The sequence below is a fragment of the Heloderma suspectum genome, chromosome 1, assembly GCF_057233095.1.
Source record: "Heloderma suspectum isolate Gila_16-S chromosome 1, 16-S_ref, whole genome shotgun sequence".
NCBI classification, from domain to species: Eukaryota; Metazoa; Chordata; class Lepidosauria; order Squamata; family Helodermatidae; genus Heloderma; species Heloderma suspectum.
Window position 1 is genome coordinate 295,494,428 of NC_139458.1, and position 25,320 is coordinate 295,519,747.

The 25,320-nt window shown below is 42.2% G+C and overlaps 1 protein-coding gene across 2 annotated transcripts in view; it reads left to right on the forward strand.

Moving 5' to 3' along the window:
• ADGRB3 (adhesion G protein-coupled receptor B3) overlaps nt 1–25,320 on the forward strand; it is a 703,006-nt gene that overhangs the window by 526,510 nt on the left and 151,176 nt on the right. For both annotated transcript variants that reach the window (XM_084826875.1, XM_084826876.1), the window contains 2 exons: nt 1,124–1,227; nt 5,308–5,410. In XM_084826875.1, coding sequence (XP_084683001.1) covers nt 1,124–1,227; nt 5,308–5,410 — 207 coding nt within the window. The remainder of the gene's footprint in view (nt 1–1,123; nt 1,228–5,307; nt 5,411–25,320) is intronic.

A 25,320-nucleotide genomic window follows, 5' to 3' on the forward strand; every position in this document is an offset into this window, starting at 1 on the left:
ATGCATTAAATGAGGAATATAGAACTCAAAAGCATTACTGCCTGTTAAACATTTAAAAAAATCCTGCCTATTAAATAGGTTTTAAAAGCACATGTGAAGCTCTCAAGGAAAAAAGATTTTAAATGTATGGTCAGAGATCCTCTTAGCAGTAAAGTAAATGTGTTTGGCTGAAATAAATTTAAAATCTGCCTGGATGACAAATCATATCTTGATAAAATGTAGTTTACACTGGAGCCGTGAGGCTTTTTAGCAGCACACTGCTAAATCAAGCAGCACATCACTGCAAACTTCTAGGTCTAATTGTTTTGTTAGCACTAGCCAATACCATGTACATTTTGGAACACTCACACACACCAAATTGGTGAAAAAATGCACACATGTGAGGGCAGAGGTAGGGTGCTGGGGGGGGGGGCTGGGGTCACCAAAGAAGGCTTTTCTGCCTCAAGGTCATTTATTCTTCATCTCTTGTAAATATTAAACATTAGAAGTACTATTGTTTTAGAAGTCCAGATCTTTCAAAAAATGTATGCATTTTGTTTGTGTTTTTCTCTTACATTTGTATTTCTTTTATCTGTTCAGAAACACAATGAATGTTGCCTTTAAGTCAAGTTATTGTAAAGTCAGAAAGTTTGATCTTGTGTTTTCAATAAGAAGTTAGATGGCGTTTAATTTGTCAGAATAAACCAAATTATTTGTTTGGTACATTACTTTCCAAATACCTGATAGACAGACAGACAGACATGTAAGCTAGGTTGCTTTTTAATGGCAATAAATATAATGGATTTCCATTAAGCTGTTGACTTCACTAGTCTTTTTATTTTTCCATTTCTCTCTTTTGGAAGCCTAAAATAGGCCAGTGTGGATACCATCCAAGGCCTGTGGGGATACCATCTTGGTATTCTGTAAGTACCAAGGCCTCAGAGCCATTAGGAGCTCAAAGTGAAGCTAAAGTAGGAGAAAGTCATTGCTGGTTGCCAGTATCATTGAGGGGTTTCTCAGGTCTCTATTCCCCAAGTTAGACTGGCATCTCAAGTTTTTTTACTTTCTTTCTTTCTTTTTTGGCTTTGTGCTTTAGTTACTGGAATGTGGTTTCATCTGATAGATATTTGTTATGACCCCACAGATCATGGAATCATCTGGTGCTCCCTCAGTAACCCTTATAATAGGCAGTGGGCTTTCATGCTTGGCTTTGATCACCCTAGCAGTTGTCTATGCAGCACTATGGAGGTATGTAACTGACACGTGCTTTTGTAGAAATGTACAATTATTTGGAGTTGAGAGGCCATTCAAGATTTTCTATTTTAAACCTAAGAAAACCTAATATATCTCTTACAGAAGTTGTTCATCAAACATTGAAATATGCAACTAATTCTGATTAGGATGACAGGCTTTCGGTTTTAGCTTGGCCTACTAGTGTTCAAATGCCCTTTTTTCAGATGCCTCTCTGGCTTATCACTCAAAAGGCCTTTGGTAACTTCTGTCCTAGGGCCACTTCACAAATTCAATTTTGTCTTCACACAGTGTGCTCCAAGTGTCACCGGGGATACCATTGCACAGAGATATCTCACATGGAGATTCCCCATGGTGATTTCCACTCATCAGCAGCATTTGTAGAGAGGGAGATCTTGGTTCATGCAAGACATCCACTATGTCAAGGATGCAGAATCTCTTTCAGCCTGAGAGCCAAATTGCATTTTGGAGAAGCTCTTGGGGGCCATATCCCAGTGGTGGGAGGGGCTGAGGACAAAAGAGGCAAGGCCAAAAAGACCATCATATTTTATCTTAAAGCTCTTACTGCCAGTAGCAAAGCCTTAGGAGAGGCATTTCAGCCTTTTAGAAGGGGGGGGGAGACAAAAGCCAGGAAAGGTGGTTGGGGAAAATAGGGTGGGTCCAAGGGAAGGGGGTGTGGCCATCTAGGAAACCTGGAGGGCTGGATTCAACCCCCAAGCCTGAGGTTCTGTGTGAATGCATCCTCTGAGATCATCGTATGAAATGAAATTGACTGGCCCATAGATTGACTGGCCCACTGATCACCTTCACAAATGACAACCATGGATAAATTCCAGTTGAAGTGGGACTATTGTATTTTAGAAAGAGAAGGTGAATCAACCAGTGTGAGTGGAAAAAATGATAGTGAATTATGGTTACAGCTGACCCTTTACCAGGACTTATGAATGGGTGGATGCTTCTTGAACTTTTTAAACATTCAGAAGAAAAAGAACACTGCAATACTAGTCTGCATTTAATCAGTACTATTTGTTGCTGCACAACACTGATGAAACAAATAGATTAATAAATCTACACATGTAAAGAAATGTATAGGTGAGAACACTTCTAAATGAGAAATTTACTCATTTCTCTAAATGAATGTAGTAAGCACAATCACAACAGGAAGGGAAAACAGTAAGTGTAATACATCACTATCCCCATACCTTATTATTTAACAGAATGATGGCCAGATGCATTGTGGGGTTAATACATAAGTGTAAGTGTAATACATCACTATCCTCATACCTTATTATTTAACAGAATGATGGCCAGATGCATTGTGGGGTTATTTTTGTAGCATTTGATGAAGTCTAAAGATAGTTAGCATCAGTACCAAGCTAAATAATAAGTTTGGTAGTGATTATTTCCATAACTCTTATTTTCAATTATGCTAGTTTAAAAAAAGGAAACAAATGTTGAGTGCATACCATTCTATACTAATGGTAGTAATACACAAATATGGACAGTGAACAAAGCTGAGCAGAACATTGTTGTTGTTTTAATTCATGGAGTGGGGGGATTCCTATCCACAGTGAGTTTTCTTTAAAAGAGGGGAGGACATTGCCTATATTCTCAGAGGCCACTGGGTTTTCTGGGCAGTGCCAGAAGATGGAAGTATATTTTGCCAAAACTAACCCCTTCCTGAATGGACAGCTGTAATCATGTCTTACCACCTAGTAGTAAAGGCTTCACAATTATGGGGCTCATGCAGCCAGCCATGCCCAGGGCATCCCATATAAAACCTGAAGAGAGATGTAAAATTAAAGGGTGAAATGTCTGTCTCTTACACTTATTCAAAACAAATTATTTTCTTTATGAGTGAAAATATGCTCAAACATTTACCACACTTTGATGAATATCCAGGAGGATTGTCAGGGGGCAGATAAAATTGCTTTGAGGACAGGATCCTTGCTGTGCAGCCCACCCAGCTGCTGCTCAGCCCCTCTAAATGTTACCAAGGGGGGAAAGGACCCCTTCCTCAAGCCCTCTGCTTCCTATTAAACTGGAGTGGGAGCAGAGTAACCAGGGCAGTGGCAGCATGGGGAGAAAGCAGCAGAGAGAGTGGCCTGGGTACCATGATGAGGATCCCTGGGGATACCTTCCTCAGGGCTCCCCTCAAGCATGGCAGTGGTCCTGCCTGTGACAAAGTGATTTGGGTTTCATACTCCTGCGAAATTACTCCAGTGGCTTTAAAAAAAATATATGGCTAAAGCTCTTGTAATACGTGTGCAACATGTTAGCTAATCTGACAGTGATTGCTGTTAGAAGAGGTGTGGACTTGAGATTATTGGCTGAGTTGGTAACATGGTAATCCGTCCCCTCGCACAATAAAAATGGATCACATACAGCTTCATGATTCACTGATGGGCTAATGTCCATTTACACTTAGTTTGCCCATGTTTCACTCCAAAAGAGATGTCTTAACACAAAACTGAGATTCTTTGCAATTCAAAACTAATATGATGTTTGCATATTTTGGGACAGGCACAAATATGCCTAGAGACAGGCAGGCAGACAGACATAGATTCTCTTTCAGGAGCACTTTGATATTTTGCTGGACTACACGAGATAGTAGAAAAAGCCACAGTTCATTTCTTGCCTAAAGCACAGCACCTCAGAAAAATAACCCCCCATTTTCTGCTACATTATTTAATTATCTGCTAATGCTGAGAACCTCTGGAACACTTGGGGGGCAAAGTGGCTGGGATCAGTGCATATAGGTGTGCAGGGTTGCTTGTGCAACAGGGTTTTCCTCCCTTCTTTCCCACTGCAGCCCCTGTTGCCCCCTGAAAAGCCACTCTTGAGGATCTGGGTATCCCCAGAACCATGTGGTGTGAAGTGTAGGGGCTGCAGGAGGAGGGTAGAATTGGCAAACATCAAGTAGAGGCACCTTGCACAAGCAGAGCCGTTGATTTGAAGATGGCGACTTTTGTGCAGATTCTTGCTCTTAAAGCCTAACCTTTCACTTGATAGGGCAAATAGTAGTGTTGGAGCCACAAAACAAAAATCTATAAACATATTACTTGAATTTCTGCACCTTTGATTATCCCAAGTTCCTATCAGTCTTTACAGGTACTGGGCAACATGAAGCTTCAACCAAAAAAGATCCGTCAAAGTTTTTTCATTCAGTGAATGATTTTCCACATGTGTCAAGTAGAATGCAAATTCACATTTACATCTTGTAAGGTTGTATCAGATACACAAAATCTGAATTTTAATATTCTAAAAAAATAGTATCCTAATGTACTTCTAAAATGAAATGACAATGATTTTTAGTAGATCGTATATGCTGCTATTAACTATAACTAAATTTGTGCAAAATTCACCATTTTCAATAAAATAAAATATCTCTATTCTAGCTTCTATACACAAATTATTTAGTTAAAAATTAGTCTAACATGATTAATTTGTGGATTACACCAAGACTATGAGTATCTGAGTTTACATTTGAAATAATTTCCATATAAACTTTATTACATCCATGTTAACCATGTTAACCACATGTTCAAATATTCCTAGCACAAAATGGGCAAAATCCCCAAGGACTTCTCCTTTGTATGCCTCACTGAGAGGAGTGGACTTGAGGAAGATCATTTATTTCACTATGGCTTGTGCAAAATCGGTTCCCATTGAATTGCAGCCAGCCATAAGCTGCTATATAACTCTTGAACTAGATAGTGCAGCCTTAATTATCATGATATCATATCACAATAATTACGGGCTACAAACTTCAAGTACTACATGCATGTGGCTAGTGTCTTGACATTGTTGGAGCATTATGCAGTGTGTGTTATAATTCTTTTTTGTGCAATACTGTTATTAATAATTATTGGTCTGTGCAGTGCAAATAAAGAATAATGCATCTTAATTTCAGAAGTTCACTTCAGACTTCTGATAGAAGGCCTTTAGGTTTTAAAACTGCTATTAAAAGCTTAAAGAGTTATGAGTATTAATGGTTACTTACTTTTAATAAGAATTTACAATATTGGTATGCAATGCACTTAGAATACCTTTTGTTATGTGTGTTTACTTGGACAGGTACATCAGATCTGAGAGGTCAATCATTCTAATTAATTTCTGCCTATCTATTATCTCATCAAATATCCTTATATTGGTTGGACAAACACAGACACATAATAAGGTACGACTAAACTGCCTTTATATTTTAATTGCAATCTGTTTCTGTATAGCTTAGTACTTTTGTATTCTTTTTTTTTTTTTGACAAAAAAAAAACCCTTTGCATAAATCAACAGTTTTTCTGGTGAAATATTAAAAAGCCAAAGAAATGATTCAACATGTTTCCTAGGAATTTTTCTTACCCCAAACTCCCATTTGGTATCATTCACTGGATTATTAGTGTTTTTCTGTAGCAAACATGTGTAAATTTCAAGGCTAGAATAGTTCAAAGACATGATACATCAAAAGCAGAGATTCTGGCTCATTATGATAGTTGTAATGGGATTGTGCTACAATGTTTTGGTCTTTATTATTAGCATACTGACATTCAATAGCCAAGTATAAAATACATAGAAGTTGAAATATTATACTTGAACCTTTGAATAGACATCTATGCCAAGTGAATGCTATAAAGGCTAAAGTAGATGCAACTGGTCATGATAAGTGATAATTGGTGTGTTCTGTGCATACATTACTCAGCTTCTGTTTACAGTGTATGTTGCTTTCTGTCTATATGGTGTGTACTGAATATTGACAAAAATAGGACCTTTGTGTGAAATCGGTCATGACTCCTGGATATGACTCAATCTAGTTGACTTGAAGTATATGGGTTTAGACAGTAGTACTAACATTCCAAGCCTAAACCCAGTGCACAACAGTTACATTTAATTCAAAAGGGCTTGTTTTCATGTATTCCTTTTAGGTTGCCATATAAATTAGCTTATATTCATTTATCTTGGTACTGGCTTACAGATCAGTCCTGTTGGAGGAGTTATAACTACACTGTGAGTCATGGCTAGATATTTGTGCAAGCAACAAATGAAACTTTTAGAGTACACTGGCTTAAATGGTTTCACAAATATCAGTGCTTAAGATTGTACAATGGTTTAGTGTGTGAGTCTCGTGATCTATGATCTTCCTTTTCTAAATTCTGTGGTTTGCTGGTCATCTTAACATTTCCTGTTGTTGGCATATTGATTTGTTGAGGAGAAAGATCCATGATCACATTTGTGATCTGATCCCTAAGATTTCTTGCACCAGCAAATCCAAAGTCAGAAGGGCATATCTAGCACTGTGTCATTACAATACCGCTAGTACAACCAAGTTGCAAGGATCCTGCATTGCAGTGGATGTTCCATGGCAAATGTTTAGGACTGTGGTATCAGTCCCATTGAAGTTGAAGGACTAAGATCAGTACTTTGGCCTTAACTGCAATGTGTCTCAGGCTGATGGCGGATATATGTATATGTAAAGCTATAGAAACAGCTGCTACTAATTTTAGTCATTGTCTTCTAACCTTTATTTTTACATAGCACATTATATCTCTCAGGAATATACTCAAGGAAAGTGCTGTCCCAATCTATTTAAATCAATGGAAATTCTACCACTGACTTCATTGAGGTGTCTTTATTGTTCTCAAAAAGAAGGACCAGAAGTAGGGATGTGCGAACCCACCCCTGTCCGCGTTCGCCCAGCCCCTGCCCCACTCGCTGGTCCCTGGACTGCACTCAAGCCCCACCTGCACTCAGCAAGCAACCTGCGCTCACCCCGGCAGCCTCATCGAGCTCCACAGTCACCATTAAAAAAAAAGGCGATCGCAAAATGTGCATATTTGCATATGCGCAAACATGTGCATATTTGCATATTGCAAAAATGTGCATTTTTGCAAATGTGCATATTTGCATATGCACAAAATGTGCATTTTCTGCATACACAAAAATGCTCATTCGCAAAAGTGCTCAGTTTTGCAAATATGCACATTTTTGTGATCGCCATTTTCTTTTTCAAAAAATGGTGACCGCAGAGCTTGATGAGGCCACTGGGGTGAGCACAGGCTGCTCTTGGAGTGTGGGCAGGGGGCAAACAGGGGCAGGGGCTTGGCAAGCAGGGCTTGGGGTGCAGGCAGGGGGGTTCTGTCAGATTCCCGGCCAGAATCGGGCACCCGCTCCATGCCTATGCAGAAGGAGATATGAAATGCATTCATAGGACTCTAATTTTTTGACTGTGCAGCTATGGGGATCATAAAGTAGTGGCTCTTTAAGTTACCGTGACTGTTCTCAGCCTTCATTCGAATGTGTCTCAAATCATAGGTCTGGTTCTTGCATTGCATTTGTGCATTTAGCAGTGCATACAAGTGGCAATGCAATGTAGGAAGAAGGAACTTGAGCAGTTTCCCAGAAGCAACCTCTGTGAACAGAGGGTGACAGAAGGCTGAAACCCCATTTTATGGGAATTGCTGCTGTGATACTGGGGTGAGGTTCCTCCTCCCATGTTTTACTGCTCACCCAAGTAGATTATTCATGTGAGCTCTTCATCATAATGCATGAATCAGCACTTAGATGTAGGTATGTAGAAACAAAACATTCTATGCCCCCTTCTCACACACACACACACACACACACACGAGATGTGTGGGTGCCATTTCCTTATGGCATGGAAAGCATGTGTGAATATTGGATGGATCCAGCTGTGTGGGTCTTTCCCACATAATCATCACCTTGCCAGCAGGAAGCAGCTGGATGTGTGTATAAGCCCCTGGGTGTGCTTATTAAGGGGGCCTGCACTCCTGGTCTATTCATATGATCAGCAGCTCCTACAAATGTATTTGCCTTCAGTGAGTAAATAGTGATTATTCCACTTCTGCAAAGGTTATTTGAGATTTAATGTCCTGCCATTAGTAGTTTAAGGCTGCAGTGCTATACCCACTGATCTGGAAGTAAGCCCTATTGAACTCAGTGGGGTTTATTCTGAGTAGTATGCTTGTATAGGTTTACACTACATGGGTTGGATCCAATGCTGTCCCTCCATTGATGGAAGCAGTACTATCAGCAGAATTGGGAGGAAGCAATTCCACCCCATGCATGCAGGCACACCCTCAGATCTTCTCCAGAAGGCTAGGAAGTCCTCCAGAATAAATTTTAGGGCACTGCAAAAGGCTGCAAGGGGGAAGAGATAGGGAGAAAGTTCTGTCAGGCTAGCAGACTTCTGCTAGCACAATGCTAGATTTAACCCTATGTTTAAATATATTTCCTCCTCACTACACCTCCTGCCCAAAACCAGCAATGACATCAAAGTAAATTTGCAACCAAACATTGTTATAATAAAAGAAACAAGTTTACCAAAAGGTGTTTTTTCTTCTGCCCATAATAGTTCTTTGTCCGTATGCTTCCCTTACAAATTGCTGAGAAAGTACTTTGTATGGATGAAGGAAAGACATTCTATGCCAACATGTGTCTTCATTAATTACTAGCAAAATTTGATTTTAATAGTTTTGTTTACTGCCTAGGTAACATATTCTGATCCCAGCCTCTGCCTTGTGCTTTGCGCAGCCTCATGTATTTTATGCCAGATTGCCTTATATGGCCACAGTTCAGCAAAGCTTTATGTTTGGCGTGCGTGCATGTGTTGTGTTGTGTGTGTGTGCATGTCTATTGCTGACATCCTTTTCTGATGAAAAGTAGGATTTGTGTAACAGTTCAAAATGTAGAGTTAAAATTACATCTATACTTGTATACTTCCCTACATGACTTATTTGTTTCTGCACTTGATAATATTTAGGTCTGGAACTAGCCTGGCTCCAAAGCTGTGTGTAAATGAAATATGTATAGACAAGTATAGATTGAGTGTGAATTGCAGAAACCAAATTCTTATACAGAATACCAGTTCGTGGGGTTTTGTATCCTGCATCCATTCTTTTTTTATAGAACAACTACACCATCTTTGATGAGAAGGTGGGATGTAAATTTAATTAATAAATAATAAATGTTTCATTTGTGACACTTTGTAAGCATTTTCGAAAGAGAGATATAGCCCCATTCTTCCTACTCAAAATGTAGAGTTAGGGTCATGTTTAAAATAGTCTTCTCACATAGGACAGTCCTAGGAAAGTAAAGACCTGTGCAGCACAGAGCCATTGCACTGCATTCCCTAGAGCAGGGGGTGAGCAATGCATTCAGCCCACCAAGGCCATTTGTGCAGCCCCCCTGGTCATGACCACTGTTGCCGTGCCACTGTGCCACAGCAATTCTGCTGGGCAACAAGGTGTGTAGGGAGCTGTCAGGGTAGAAACTGAGCCAATAAGGCCCCAGAGCAGTTCTGATTCTGAGGAGGAACAGCAATCCGTGGAAGAGGAGCTCGCTCATCTCTCACAAGCACAGCAGCTGGCAGAGATTCCTCCTGCCAGCATTCCTGGGAGAGATAGTGACCCTGGCAGTGAGAGAGCGCTGGAGGGGGGCTTGCTGGATGCTCGGCGCAGACGCAGGGAGCGACGACAGATGGTGGGCGCGGAAAGGAGGCGTAGCGCTCGTTTGGTGCGCAAACAACGGTCGTGTCCCGAGGACCCAAGGGAAAGAGGGAGGATCTCTCCCTAGCCCATAAGTTCAGGGTCTTCCCATGATTCTCCTTCAAATGGGGACCAACTGCCTTACCTGGAGCTTAGGCTACTCAGCTATCTTTCCCCAGTGCTGTTCCTTGCTTTGGCGCTAGCAACTAGTATTCTGAAGGAGTCATAAAGTAATAAAGGAATAAAGTCTCGGAAAGAATCCTCGTCGTCTGTGTCCTGAGTTGGCTATTGGTGGGGACTGCAAGAGGCAGCTAGGGCGCTCCTGGCAGGAGCACAGTAGAGGTGATTCCTGGACCATTGATATATCTGAGGTTTTGTATCCTGAACAGGATACAGTTATATAGTAGCCCTCTCCCAAATATCTGGTCTGGCTCTTGCTAATACATTTAATTGGCTGCCCCTTCTGTCTCCTTGACATGGAGATAAATCTGTTTGTTTGTTTTTTGAGAGATGCACAATCTACCATTCCTGGGTTATTGAGCATCTTGTCTGCCATTGTCTTATCTGTTGCCAGAAGTGGTAGTTAGAGAAGCTGACCTCCAATATTGCAGAATGGCGTGAGTGTGATCCTCTCACCTGTCTCAGCAATAACCTTGTGATCTGCTCCCTTCTTTGAAGCAGCCCCTTAAAGCAAATTCGTACAATATTCTTTCTCTTCCCATGATCAGTCCTGACTGGGCACACATACTCACCTGGAGAAATTTAGTGTTTGTAGCAGGCAGTAGTTGATGTGGGTCTACAGCAACTCCCATGACTGAGGCTGTAGTACTTCCAGCAACTATCAGAGGAATGGTTGTGGTGTATTCTATTCATGCCTTACATTTCACCCTCTGAATAGCTCTGTCCAGAACAGCTGACATAGACATTTACAACTATTGCATGGATTTGCCCTGAGAAGATCAGCAAGGCCTCCAATAGTTCTAGATCATTTTCAATCTTTTCCCCAAAGCAGATCACTGATCCCAGGAAAAGCATGTGCTCAAACACCAAGGACATTTGTCATTATGGTGAACATTTCACAGACATCTTGAAGCAACAAACTAATACTTTGGGTAACCACTGTTGATTATTAAAACACAGAATCAGGTTATCCTTTAAAACGTGTTTTTAGAGTTGAATCCCGTAATTAATATGTATGAGGAACCTGTAGATTAGCTGCTCTCACCAAGTAGCTGAAAGTGGCTGCAGTGGAAGTAGTTATCTTAGAAGGTCTGCAGGGAAATGTGATGGTGCCCTTGCAATGGAATAGCTGAGGGTGGTATTAAACATTAGTCCTCGTGTATTAGGCATTATAACTGTGTGCCAGTTAGGTTTATACAATTTTCCTGTGTGAATTAAGATGAGATAAAGTTTCAAAGGCTTCAAAAGGCAGTACTTTTTACCAGGTGAAATTTCCTCTTGTCAGTGGAAACAAGGTTGGGATGTATGTATGCCAAAGGAAGAAGAGGCCTGTGTTTGTTTAGATGGGGCCCTACAGAATTCTTCAGAGCTGAAGTACCTTTTACAAATTTCAAATGCACACTGCTTGCAGAGAGACATTTTCTCTCTCTCCTTCTCTCTCTCGGTCTGTGAACCAGTATTTCAGCTTGAGGCTTCAGAAGTTTAGGTCACATTAGGTCCTTCAAAAGATGTGGGGGGAGGGTTATGGGTTGCAGGGAGATTTAGACTGGAAGATACATTGTCAGCAGAAGGATTTTTTTCTGATTGTATTTACTCATGCAGGTTGATCATTTTGCTGGAGGACAAAAGGGGAGAATTTGTCAGCTTTCTTTTATATGCGAAAAAAAAGTAGAGAACCTTTTTGAAGATTTAGTCAGTGCATTAAACCTAAGGATGGGTGAATCAGCAAAAGTTCATCGAGTTCATCAACTTTCTCCAAATTCCACCTCAGAACTCATTCTGACTCATGTTTGAATCAGATGGCAAGCTTTTTTTCCACATGAAAATTGGTGCATATTTTCATCCACATTTTTCCAAATGCATGCATCCATTGTGTGAGTTTCCAAAATGTACACATCCCATTGAATAAAGTGTGTTCATGTGCATTTTTCAAATGTATGCATTTTTATGTGCATTTTTCAAATGTACACATTTAGGGGGAAACACATTTCGGTGCACGAATTGCTTCGCAATCTCAGAAATGTGTGGGCTTCAGGCTGCAGATTGCAATCGGGTCCACATTTGGTTCCAGGAGGTGCATACTGGGTACATGCTGGTCAAAAACAAACTGAAATGAATGTCTGGCCTATCTGTAATTAAACCATTGTGGAGATTGTCTTTCTAACCCTTTATGTTGAGACAAAGATGGCTGAAGGTACTAGGGGGCAACCCTGGCCGTGGGCAGTGCAGCCAGGGGCCCAGAGACAAAAAGACACCAGTGGCTTCATCTGATGTTCCAGGGACCCTGGAAAGTAATACCAGCTACCACATTGACCACAAATGTTGCTGGAATCCAGAAGGTGCTGTCCAGGGCTGTAATGCAGTTCAGGAAACTGGAAACCTTGACTCTGATCCTCGTAGTCTCTGAGAAATTCTCTGGACCCAGAAAGAAATTACCTAGAGGCCAGAGCTCATGCTGGACCTAGGGAGGCAAAGGCAGTGTAGGATCAGTGGGCAATTTGGTGCTGGACACAGTGGATGGGCTACAGCTCCCCCTTGAAAACAACTGGTGACACTTGGGGGAGACCCAGAACACATGATGAAGTATTGCTGTTTTGTGTGCTCATCAGTGTGATGAACAGTTCAGTGCACTGTTGCATCAGTGTGGCTAAGCCCCACATTTGGATTTAAGCTGATACAGTTCCGCTGACATTAGTGGGAGTAAATTGGCTTAAATCCAATGAGCTAAACTGGGTTTGGAATAGACTGGTGTGCGGCTGGTAGACCGGTGTGGCAGCACCATGCAAGTATGGCTTGCTTGGCTTGTGGCCGGCTGTGCTGCCCTTTACCCCCACTGCCTCCCAGTGACAGTGACCAGTGAAGATGTGGGTCCTTCTCTCCCACAGTCACTGCTCAGTGCTTCTTCCATTTACCACCCACTAGCTTCTGATGGTCTCATGCACAGGTCATATGCCAGATGATTTCCTCTCCCCTCTTCAGCAGTTCCTTGCATTGCATTGGATGCTGCATCTGAAGTCCCCCTCAGTTCCGTAGCTTGCAGAAAAGGTAGGCTCAGCAATAGAGTTTGCTGCATGGCTCTTTAGATTGCAACCAGTATCACATAGCTCTTTCTCTTATTATTAGCTGCTTGTTTTTGTGTTCCATGCCACCAAGAAAAATTGCTGCATTTTGACACTCTGTGGACCTTGCTGCTTGCTACTATAAATTGTTTGATTATATTCTAGCTTTAACCATTGTGCGCTTTCCCCCACTGAGACAATGGTTGGTACTGGCCTGCCCTGAATAATATGGTTGAATTGGTTGTTTGTGTATGTGGAAGTGTCTCCATATAGAAAGAGAGGTAGTAAGTGTTTATATATGTTCGTAATTTCATTTTCTTCATGTTCTGAAACTTTCTCCTGCAGCTTCATTAGCAATGGCAATGTAAATAAAAACTCATTAACCATCTGAAGTAAACAAAACACTGTTTACCTATTTTTCATTGCAAAGACAACAGGACTGCACCATTTAAAGTAAATGGCAAAAATGCATCAAGGCAGATGGAGGTAGCTAATTATGTCGCACCTTCCCTGTTTCTTAGTGTGCAGATGCTTCAGTCTACTGGTTTGTCCTGCTGACTTAAAGGAGTTTGCATGACACATTATCCTTTAAGGCAAAATGCAAGGTGTTGTTGTTGTTCAGTCATTCAGTCATGTCCAACTCTTCATGACCCCATGGACCATAGCACACCAGGCCTTCCTGTCCTCCGCTCTCTCCCGGAGTGTGCTCAAGTTCATATTCATTGCATCAGTGATGCTATCTAGCCATCTCATCCTCTGCCATCCCCTTCTCCTTTTGCCTTCAATTTTCCTAGCATCAGGGTCTTTTCCAGTTACTTTTCTCTTCGCATTAGGTGGCCAAAGTATTTGAGCTTCAGTAAATGCAAGGTAGCTTGTCACAACACATGCAGAATACTGTATCATCCCTGTCTAATTATAGCTTTGCATTGGCTATTCTCTAGTTAAGGCCATTAGAGGAGGGGGATTCATGGACCGTGAAACCTGTGGGTCATCCAGCCGTATGTTATGGAAGTTGCTAGAGTAAGAAGATGATGAAGCAATGTCCCCAAATAGCTGTTTCTGGCAAACAAAAGAGGATGGCAGACTTGGTGCAGGGACATGGTAGCACTTATTAGAAGCCCAAATTTGACCTGATGGTGATCAGTTGCCAATTCCTCTTCCAAATCTCCCATCTGTTGCTCCACCAATACTAACATCATGTTCCTTTATCCTAGGAACATAGGGAGCTGCCTCATACAGAGTCAGAGCCTTGGTCCGTCTAACCCAGCATTGTCGACACCTACTGGCACCATCTCACCAGGGCTTTAGGCAGGGTTCTTTCCCAGCCCCACTTGGAGACGCCAGAGACTGACCTGAGACCTTCTGCATGCAAAGCTCAGCCACTGAGCCACAGCCCTTCCTAACCTTTCTCACTCTCTGAGTGGGGAGTGTAGCTTTCCATGAGGTTCATTTAGTCCCTCTGGCTATTTTTAATGGGTTGTGTCCAGTGTTAGTCTAACTTGTCCCATTCATTGCAATGAACTAGGACTAACATTGGATTCAACCCACAATTTCATTTTACTTTGTTTCTCTAACCATGGTTAGGTGAGCACCATCGTGTGGTTAGGATACAGATGGTGATTTGTTTATTTATTTTACTTCAGACAAAGGTGGGTGAGCACTGAGGAAAATGGGAACACCTCAGAGTTGTCACCTTTCAGATCATATTGCCCTTAGGTCAGTATTTTATGCAAACTCACAAGAGGGCCAACCACACTCAGTACTCTTCCTTACAGCTATGTGATCTGACCCAGCATCATAACAGCCAAACAATGCCTGCCTGCCTGCCTGCCTGCCTGCCTGCCTGCCTGCCTGCCTGCCTCCCTTGCTGCATAGTTGGGATGGCCTTAGCTTTTTGGACTTAAGGTTCCTAGCTAACCAATGGAAAATAGGTAGCTGAGAAGGAGGTGGCCCTCCTGTTTTTCTCACCTGCTGTTCATTAGCTAGGTATCCTCAGAATGGAAGATACTACCTTTCCAGGAGCTCTGCTTTAATGTTTTAGAGATCCACCTCCTTCTCAGCCTCACTGAATAAGGAGGAGGAGAAGGCTCTCAACTTGTTCCACTCTAAGTAGGTTTTAAAGAGAAACTTTTAAAGAGACAATACATATGAACTTGAATGTGCAGATGCAAAAGGAGCACAGAGAGAAAGATGACCTTTCTGCCCCAGTAGTTGAACTCCTGAAAACAAATGGTAGGATTTGACCTCAACAACAACAAACAGATTAATTTTTCTACAGTATCTCAGGGGCATTTTTTGGAAGCAGTTTCCATGTGGCTTTTTTGTTTAAACCATGAACAGTACCATGTATATACTGTGGTCATCGATCTGCCTCAGCGAACCAAGTGATAGGCATCTTTGATTAAAGCAACCCAGCTTTTCTGAAGTTCAGTTAGTGATAATAGGAAGCAGGTGAGACATTTTGATACTTCTAAGGTTTTAACATTGAGAATAGGGTGCACGGGGGTAGGGGAGATCTGCAACACCTATAGCATAGAGTGCCCCTGTTCTGTGTTCCAGTCAGTCACTCATGCCTTCCTCCAAGATACTCCATTCCATTCTCCCTCCCACCTAGTTTTTCATTCCCTTCCCCTACAGTGGGGATGTATGAAAAATTAATTTCAGTTCATTTTTTGCCATAATTTACACCGTTTGCACCTTTCAGACCCGAACATGGACCCAAAGGCAATCTGCAGTTGAAGTCCATACATTTCCAATCTTGCAGTACAATCCATGGAACAAAAAAGAAATGTGTTCAAAAATGCGTAAACTGAAAAATATGCATAAAAATGGTTGTTGTTGTTGTTCAGTCATTCAGTCGTGTCTGACTCTTCGTGACCCCATGGACCATAGCACACCAGGCCTTCCTGTCCTGCGCTCTCTCCCGGAGTGTTCATATTCATTGCATCTAGGGATGTACGAATTGTGTACCTTCCGTGACACTTGACTTCCGCAGTTTGCGGCCAGTGCTCCGTACCGTCATTCGCAAGCCCCCGGAATTCTCTTTTTTTTCCACTCCAAGAATTACGAAGATAAATCCGTACCGACAGCCGTAATTCCGGTGCCCAGCTGGATGTGGAAATACAAAGCTGAGCTGGGGGCAAGTGTAGGAGTAAGCTGACATGTGTAGGAGTAAGTTGCATTGAACTCAGTAAGACTTACTTCTGAGTAGACATGCACAGAGTTGGTTCTCCTCTCTGCTCAGCTTTGTATTTCCACATCCAGTTCATTATCAAACCTCCTGTTCGTTATCTCAGAAGACCCTTGGGTGAATGGGTTTTTTTTTTCCCCAGGGAACAGCTGGATTGAGGGAGATTCCCCCCCCACACACACACACACACATAATGGAAGAATATAGTTCTTCATATTCCCTAGTATGTTTATTCCTCATTTTGTCCATTCCCTGAGCATGTGCAGAGTGCGCTTTTTATTCAAACAAAGAGAAGGTTGCTGATCTTTCCCTACATGCTGCATTTGTACAAGTGTGACTGCTTCAGAAAGAACTTTCCATTATACTGTCTCTTTTTTTTCATGAGTTTCATATAACAGAAGTATGATGTAGTGGTTAGAGTCCAGCCCAAAGTCACCCAGTGAGATAACTACCAGGTTTGCTAATGAGCTGGATGTGGAAATACAAAGCTGAGCTGGGGGCAAGTGGGGTGCTGACATGTGTAGGAGTAAGTCGCATTGAACTCAATAAGACTTACTTCTGAGTAGACATGCACAGAGTTGGTTCTCCTCTCCATTTTAGCCTCACAACGTCAACAACAAGGCTGGATGTGGAAACAGAAAGCCTAGCAGGGGGAATAATACCTCGTGCAGGGCTCCAGACCGGCATGGTCATTTTAAAAGGTTTTTTTCTTTCTTTCAAACAGTGTTGCTTTAAACAAAGAGTGCATTGCTCAGGCACACCTAGGGCAGCCTTGTTTTGGGAAGCCCCTAAGAGGAGGAAGTGTTTTGTCTGAAAGTAATTACTGCACATCTCAGGGCAGGGGAAAAAATACGTAAATATCTACGAAAAATAGCCTTTCTTACAGAAGTTATGCAGACTCACGGAGATGGCTGGGCACCGGAATTACGGCTGTCAGTATGGATTTATCTTCGTAATTCTTGGAGCGGAAAAAAAGAGGAGAATTCTGGGGGCTTGCAAACGACGGTACGGAGCACTGGCCACAAACTGCGGAAGTCAAGCAGCACGGAAGGTACACAATTTGTACATCCCTAAGTATATTGGACACCTTCTGACCTGAGGGGCTCATCTTCCGGCGTCATATCTTTTAGCCTTGGGATACGTTCCATGGGGTTTTCTTGGCAAGAATACTGGAGTGGGTTGTCATTTCCTTCTCCAGTGGACCACATTTTGTCAGAACTCTCTGCCATGACCTGTCCATCTTGGGTGGCCCTGCACGGCATAGCTTATGGCTTCACTGAGTTATGCAAGCCCGTTCGCCACAACAAGGCAGTGATCCATGGGAGAAAATTTGTACATTTCAAAAATTTGCACAATTGATGTGTACATTTGGGAAAATATGCATCAAAAACTGGGCAAATTTTAGTGCAAGGAGAAAAAAACAAAGTTTGCAATATGATATGGACATGACTTGGAACAAGCGTTGAGGTCGAATTTGGAAAATCTTGATGCAGTGGGCAGTTTCCCCCTTAAAGTTTTTGTTTCCTAAAGATTTTTTGTACTTCTGCATACCTTGGGATGGGGAGGGAACATGCTGACACCATCCTCTTGTGCATGAATGGTGCCATTTTGACTACCTAAGGACTGGCACTCATCACTGAACTTTGGAAACAGAGGAAATGATCTCCAGCATTGATTGACCTTGTTTAGACTCCCCTGTAGTGATCCACAGAGAGTATTTGAAAGCATTGTTGCAATATGGAAAGTATGTAATTTCAGATGCTTTACTGAAATTTACTTCTTCTTGGATTCAGGATCATGTCATGACATGCTGTTCTGAAATGGAATTTGTTGCTGTGCATTCATTCCCAGGGACCTATTTTTAATTGTTTTTCTCCTCTGGAAATCACCCCCACACCATAACCCTGAAGATCAATAACACATCCCTTCACAGGCACCTGTTACAGTAGTTTGAGGCAATCTGTTGATGACTGAAAAAAGCTATTCCTGGCATCACACCATCTCCCACCCCTTGCTTTTACATTTGGTTGGATTCCAGCTCAAATAACAAAAATAGAAAATGAGAAATGAGCAAACCCTGATCCATTGAAATAATCCTGCCTTAGTTTCTGGGTTTATAGGAGGTGGCAACTTCACATTCTAAAACAGTGATGGGCAGACTTCAGTCTTACAGGGTTTACTTTGTTTTTTACAAGACCCCCAAGGTCCACTAATTGGAGATACAGATGCAAAATGGTGGCTTAGGCAGGTGGACATTTGCTAAGAATTAAGGAACAGGGTCCTCTGAGCAGCACATGCTTAGCTCAAGAATTTGTGATCAGTACTAGAACCAATCTCACAAGTCCTTTCACATAAAAATCTACTCTTGGTATTTCCCCAAGCATTCTTTTTCAGCAGCCTAATTTAGGGAAAAAATTTAGTTGTTGCTCTCGTTAAAGCATTGTGAGTCAGGAACTCTTGCCAGTTGACCGGAAATCACCCAGAGATCTCCCGATAGATCCCAATCTACCTTTTGCTCACCCCTGTTCTAAAAGACTGATTCAGACATTGCCTTTCTCATCCATATAAACCAAAATCCTTGTCCCCAAGTCTGCACTTACATGCAGAAATAGAAGAGTGATGTAGCTCAGTAGTAGAGCAGATGCTTTGCATGGAGAAGGTCCCAGGTTCAATCCCTGGCATCTCCAGGTAGGGAAAGGAAAGCATCCTGCCTGAAACTCTGGAAAGCTGCCACCAGTAACTGTCAACATCACTGGGCAAGAGGAACCAATGGTCTAAGACAGATTCCTATGTTCCTAATGCATGAACTGGGCAATCATGGTCAGGCTTAGGGATGTTGGAGAAATCTGAAACAGAACCAAATGATTTTGGATTTTCATGAACCAAACCTGTGGATTCCGCAGCAGACCAGGTTTTCCCCTGTTGGGTGAATTCTGCAGACTTGCAGACCCGTTTTCTAACTTTCCCAAATCTTTCACAAATTTCATCGTAGAAAAATACACAAAATAAAAAAGTGGCCAAAACAAAAAATGTGCATTTCCCCCATAGGCTAAAGCATGAAAATGAGTATTTGGAGGGAATTTGCACATTTTCACATGTGTGAATTTGTGCAATGCAAATTTGCACAATTTCGGAAACAAAAAAAAATCCAATTCCAGTGGGCAGATGATGGAACCAAAGGTGCCTGACAATCCACAAAACACAGATGGAATGGATTTTACACAATCTGTACATCCCTAGTCAGGCTGTAATTTCTGTAAGTTGGTGAAGGAGAGCCACAATCTCAGCTGATGTCAGCCAATATCTGTGATAGCTTAGTTTACATCTTCTTAATGTGCTTTTATTGTGTTACATGGAGGCACATGGTCAGCCAGCAGCCCTATTGCAAACAAGAAATATAGTGCCTGAACTTGTGCAAAGTAGGGAAAGGTAAGACAAATGAGGATTCTTAAAAGCAAATACTGTCATGATTGACAATAGATGAAATAATTATTCTAGTTTGGGACTGCCATTTATTTGGCAATCTGGCTGCATGAGAGAAGAGTTTTGTTTAACAGAGAAGTGATGTTCCATGACAGTTCCCATATTACATAGATGCAGGTAAAAACACTTGCAAGGAAAGTGGTTTTTAGGAAAGGTTCTTTGGGCATAAATCTCCTAAAACAATTCACTTTTCTGAGTGCTAAAACATGTTAAGAATGACACAATCCTTTCTGAAGGCTGGTCATGAATGGCACAAAAATGCAAATTCAGCACAGCAAGGTTATTGAGTGCCATCTGTAATCTCCGACTACCACTAGTTGTGTATCTGCAAGTCTTTGTGAACATATGGAGAATCTCAGCATTGATGGAACAATGCAGGGAGTGTATGTATTTACAGAACTCCAGTGTTGTTTTCTGTTCTTCTTTCTCGGTAATATATTCTTTGAGGCCTTTTTTCAGCATTGTCAGGACAATTAGAATTTCAACCGGTGAGACAACAGCTGGAGTAATATGCCAGTTAGATATGTGAGAATATTTCTCTAAAAACCTTTGCCCTCTTCTGGTTTTAATGCTTCTGACAAATACATCCTGGATCCTTCCACCATTCCACCCAGCAAGCCCTAAATATCAAAGTAGTCTTTCACAGATTCTGGTATGCTGGCACAGGTGTTCTGGTAAAAAAATATTTAAAGGCTGAAAGGATCAAGCATAGAGATTTTGACAGCTTTGTGTGAGTCGGATCTATGCCATTATGGCAAGGGATTCTGTTAGATTTCACTGCTGTGCACCTGAGCCTACAAAGAGACTTTGCTATCTCTTGCAGCTCTTTTTATGCTTGTATTTGCATAGGAGCAGTGGCTGAAAGTTATTTCTAAATGCATGATAATGGAGTTGTCATGCTGAGGAAGATATGTGGTCAGTCTAGTTCATTATTCAGGTCTTAGCAGTGTCCAGTCCCAGCTGTTTTCAGGGAAGTTGGCAGCAAGCAGTTCTGTTTTCGCTGGTTTTTATTTAATGGCTAATTTTGTTGAATGGAATTTTTTGTGATGTGTTGGGATGTAAAGAGAATTCCCCACCACCACTACCACCACCATCAAAGATCACCATTTTCAAATAGGGATCACAACTTGTTACAAAGCAGTTTCACCTTCCCGTGGAAAGTGGTAGTATAGAAACATAAGAAACTGCCTTATACCATTTCTCTATTTAGGTCTCCTTTTCCCACCACCATGGCACCCGGAAGCCTTCCCAAAGAGTGGGCCAGGAGGGCCTCCTGGGATGAGGCCACAGATTCCCCACCACTGGTCTACTCTGACTGGCAGCATCTCTCCAGGGTCCTGGGCAAAGGGATCTTTCCTATCATCTGATGTGTGATCCTTTGAACTGGCAGTGCAAGATGTTGAACTGGGGACCTTTTGCATGCAATGCATGTGCTCTACACTGAGCTATGATCCCTCTATATGTACAGCATGTGCCATCATGGCCCAGGATGATATAGCAGAGAAAGAGTGGAATCTGAAATGGAGGACCACAGTTCAAATTGTCACTCAGTGCGAAGCTGGACTGGTCACAATCTCTCTGCCTAGATGACCTCATAGGGCCACTATGAAGATAAAATGGAATAATTCCCTTCTACCCCATCCTGAGCTTCTTCAAGAATGATTGGAAAGAAATGTCTCAGAGAGAGAGAGAGAGAGAGAGAGAGAGAGAGAGAATTCTACATTAATTTTATTCAGACTTTTGCTCAAATATTGTGATGAATCTCTCCCAAACCCAAGGATTACATCAGCAGACTTCAGTGCTGCTGACACTGAATCTGCCAAGAACAGGATCCCATCCAGATGACCATTCTACCACACATTTTACCACAGATCTGCAATATAAGAAAGCTAACTCTTGGGCAGTTTTGTTATCTATGCCAGCTCCATGTGGAGCTATTACCACACTCAAAATCTCACATGTTCCAACCATGACACAGAGACCATACAGATATATTCGAAATTATTCTGTGGACTTTAGTGTGGCTGGCATTTGCAAAGTCCCCTGGGGGTACATTATTATATAGATTATCATACGGGGGGGGGGGGGACTAGGCATATGATGAGGTATACCAGATTGGCCCTTAGGTAGGGTCAAAATTATAGCCAGACACCTGGGGGGGTATTTTTGCTTTTCCCACTGTTGCGGTTGTCAGTAGTACAACAAAGAAGGATATTATAGGCAAATAATGAAGTCCTGTTGTGCTGTTCTCAGTATGTGACTGTCCAAAGAAAAATTTTGAAAGGAAAATTGTAAATGTTAAGAAGCATTAACTTTTTCAGTAATCATGGCCTTCTTAATACATGTAGTAGGCAGATTGTTCAGATCCCTGTAGGGTAATCTTAATTTTATTTAAAAAGAATAATAATAAAAAGCCCTCAAGCTGTTAGCCTGATAGAATTTCTGTAGTGTCAGAAAGTTCAGGCTAGTGAGTTTTGAAGCCAGGATAAAGAACACATTTTAAGATCTTCCCCCTGATGAAAACTGAAGTGTGTCTGGCATGAGGAATCCGGCAGCTGGATGGAAATGCAATTGAGTTTGGCACAAAATGGTAAACCAACAGCAAGCAGTTATACAATCTGGCTCCAAAAAGAACAACTGCATAGAATTTGAAGCAGGACTTCTTATCTACACTATCATGATTAAATCTCCAAACATACTGTATTTGTTAAATAATTTCTCAAAGCATCAGAGTCTGAGTAAATTTCCTAAGCTTAATGTATACTTTGGTGAAGGCGCAGAATCAAAATTATGTCTTTTAACACTCTTTGTCTGAGCTCTCTCAGGGATGACTAAACCCAGCAAGTCAGAAAACATGCCACTGTTGAATCCTGAGTTTTAAGAAGATGGGATTAATTTAAATCTGTTGTTCTTTGCACTGGGATTTCATGTATCTTGTATTTCAAGGGGCTCTTGAGTGTCTGCCTTTGACTGCCTACCTCTTATGTCATGTCAATCAGAATTCAAGCTTGAGTGTTAACAATATAATTGCTGCTATAAAAAGCTCCATTTTGCTTGCTGCTAATGATCAGAAGGCAATAAAGAACAGTAGTGATGTATCACTGAACCAAACGATCCCAACAATGGGGCATAGATTCACTATAGCAGAACAGGAAGGGTACAGCATTTATTTTTTTCCCCGTGTGCGGTGTTTTAATCTGTACAGCACCTGAAGAGGCTTTGTGTGTAAGGCTTCAAGAAATTTAATCAATCGATCAGTAATAAAAATGGCACCCTAGCCTTAGTAATCACATGGGCAACATTTTGTACCATGAAATAACTGTTCACCCAGCTGGTTGGCACAATACCTATACAGCCCTATATGGCTTGGGTCCAGGGTATCTGAAAGACCAGAGCCTGCTTGTGCTCTGAGGTCTTCAGGGGAAGCCCTTCTCGCGGTCTCGCCGCCATCACAGGCTCACCTGGTGGGAAAGCAGGAGAGGACCTTCTCGGTGGCTGCCCCAAGGCTCTGGAACTCCCTTCCCAGGGAGGCGAGCGTGGCACCCTCCTTAGTACAGGCAGGCAAAAACTTTTTTGTTCCGGCAGGCCTTTGGAGATATATAGTCTGGACCTGTGAGAATATGATGGATTGGTACTATTGTTTATATGGTTGTCTTTTTAAATTCTGATATTTTATATAATTTTAATATTATTGATGATTTAATTATATTTTTAATTTTTGTATATTTCTATTTATATGTTTTAACTGTACAAGTTTTTAATGTTGTAAAGTCGCCTTGAGTCCCAGTATTGGGGGGGAAAGGTGGGATGATGATGATGATGATGATGATGATGCAAAACTGCCCTGCTATATTTATTTCTTTGCTACCTGTATATATTGCCCAACAGCTGAGGCTCTCTGGGCAGTTCACAGCATTTAAAACCATAAAATACACCATGATAAAACATAATATGAGACTTTTAAAAGTTGAAAAGTAACATGTAAAAACCAACAGCAGTTACAACCCCAGGGTGAAAAGGTGCATTTTTAGGAGACATTTGAAAGATGCACATTTTCTGCCACCCAAACTGCACAGAGGATAGTTTTTCAGAGGGTGGGTGCCGCTACAGAGAAGGCCCTGCAGAGATTAACCAGTTGTCCTAGCCACAAAGATTAACCAATTGTCAGCTGCTTTTTGTTGTTTATTCGGTCATTTGCTTCCAACTCTTTGTGAGTTCATGGTAGTGATATACGAAAGTCACTTACCTGGTCCCACAGCTTGCTTCGCAGTGGGGGGGAGGCGCTTCGGTTCTCCCCCCAAAGTTCAGGCTGGGGGGGAGGTGCCCCGCCTCGCCCGTCCGAAATTCAGGCTGGGGGGGGAGGCGCCCCGCCTCGCCCGGCCGAAATTCAGGCCGGGGAGAAGCGCCCCGTCTCCCCGGCCACGAAATACAAAAGAAAATGTAAAAAAAAAACAACCCACCCATGATAGGCTACATAACGATTAACATAGCCTATCACGGCTAGATTTCCAAAGTCAGCCATGATAGGCTACGTTAATCGTTACGTAGCCTACCACGGGTGACTTTGGGGGGAAAAAAAGCACGTACGCAAATGGCAGCGCCCATGGGCCAGGGAGAAATTCAGGCCAGGGAGAAGCGCCCCGTCTCCCCGGCTGCGAAATACAAAAGAAAATGTAAAAAAAAAAAAAAAACCACCCATGATAGGCTACGTAACGATTAACGTAGCCTATCATGGCTAGATTTCCAAAGTCAGCCGTGGTAGGCTACGTTAATCGTTACGTAGCCTATCACGGGTGACTTTGGGGGGGGGGGAAAGCGCTTTTTTTCCCCCCCAAAGTCACCTGTGATAGGCTACGTAACGATTAACGTAGCCTATCACGGCTGACTTTGGAAATCTAGCCGTGATAGGCTACGTTAATCATTACGTAGCCTATCATGGGTGTTTGTTGTTTTTTTTACTTTATTTTGTAATGGCGGCACCACCGAAATGCCGCTGAAATGCCGCCGGGACCTCCGCCGAGACGGACATTTGAGAGAGGTAAGTCCCATCCCGGGGGGGGGGGGGGGCGGAGAAATTCACCAACAATTTCAGGGGGCCGAATGCGTTGGCATTCGGCCTCCCCAAGATTCGTGGAGAAATTCACGGCCATCCCTAGTTCATGGACCAGCCCACACCAGAGCTTCCTGTCAGCTGTCGCCACCCCCAGCTCCCCCAAGGTCGAGTCCATTACCTCTAGAATTCTAGATTCCTAGCACTCTGTCAGCTACTAGGATTGTCAAAATAGCACAAAACCTTTTCCTGCTGCATAAATACTAGAGCTGAGCTGAAGGTGGGGGGGTATTTTTTTTTTTTTTAAGATTCATTCCTCAGAAACCGCAATCCATTTGGGGTGATTTTTAGGGGATGTGCTGAAGTGTTTGCAGGAGAGAAAGCATCCCTGCTGCCTTGACAACTGGTCTAAGCATCCATGTCACCCTGTGCTGTGGCAATGAAACCACCACAGAGCATCTGCCTGATTTGTGTTTGGATACAGATAGAGATGTGAAAGCCTGGGGAAAAATGGAACAATTAGGGCGGAAAAACAGTTATTTTCCTCCCTCCCCCCCCCGATCATTTTTGTTCTTTTCTGAAAAATGGAAAAATCGAACAGCTTTGGATTATGACATATTTTCTTTTAGA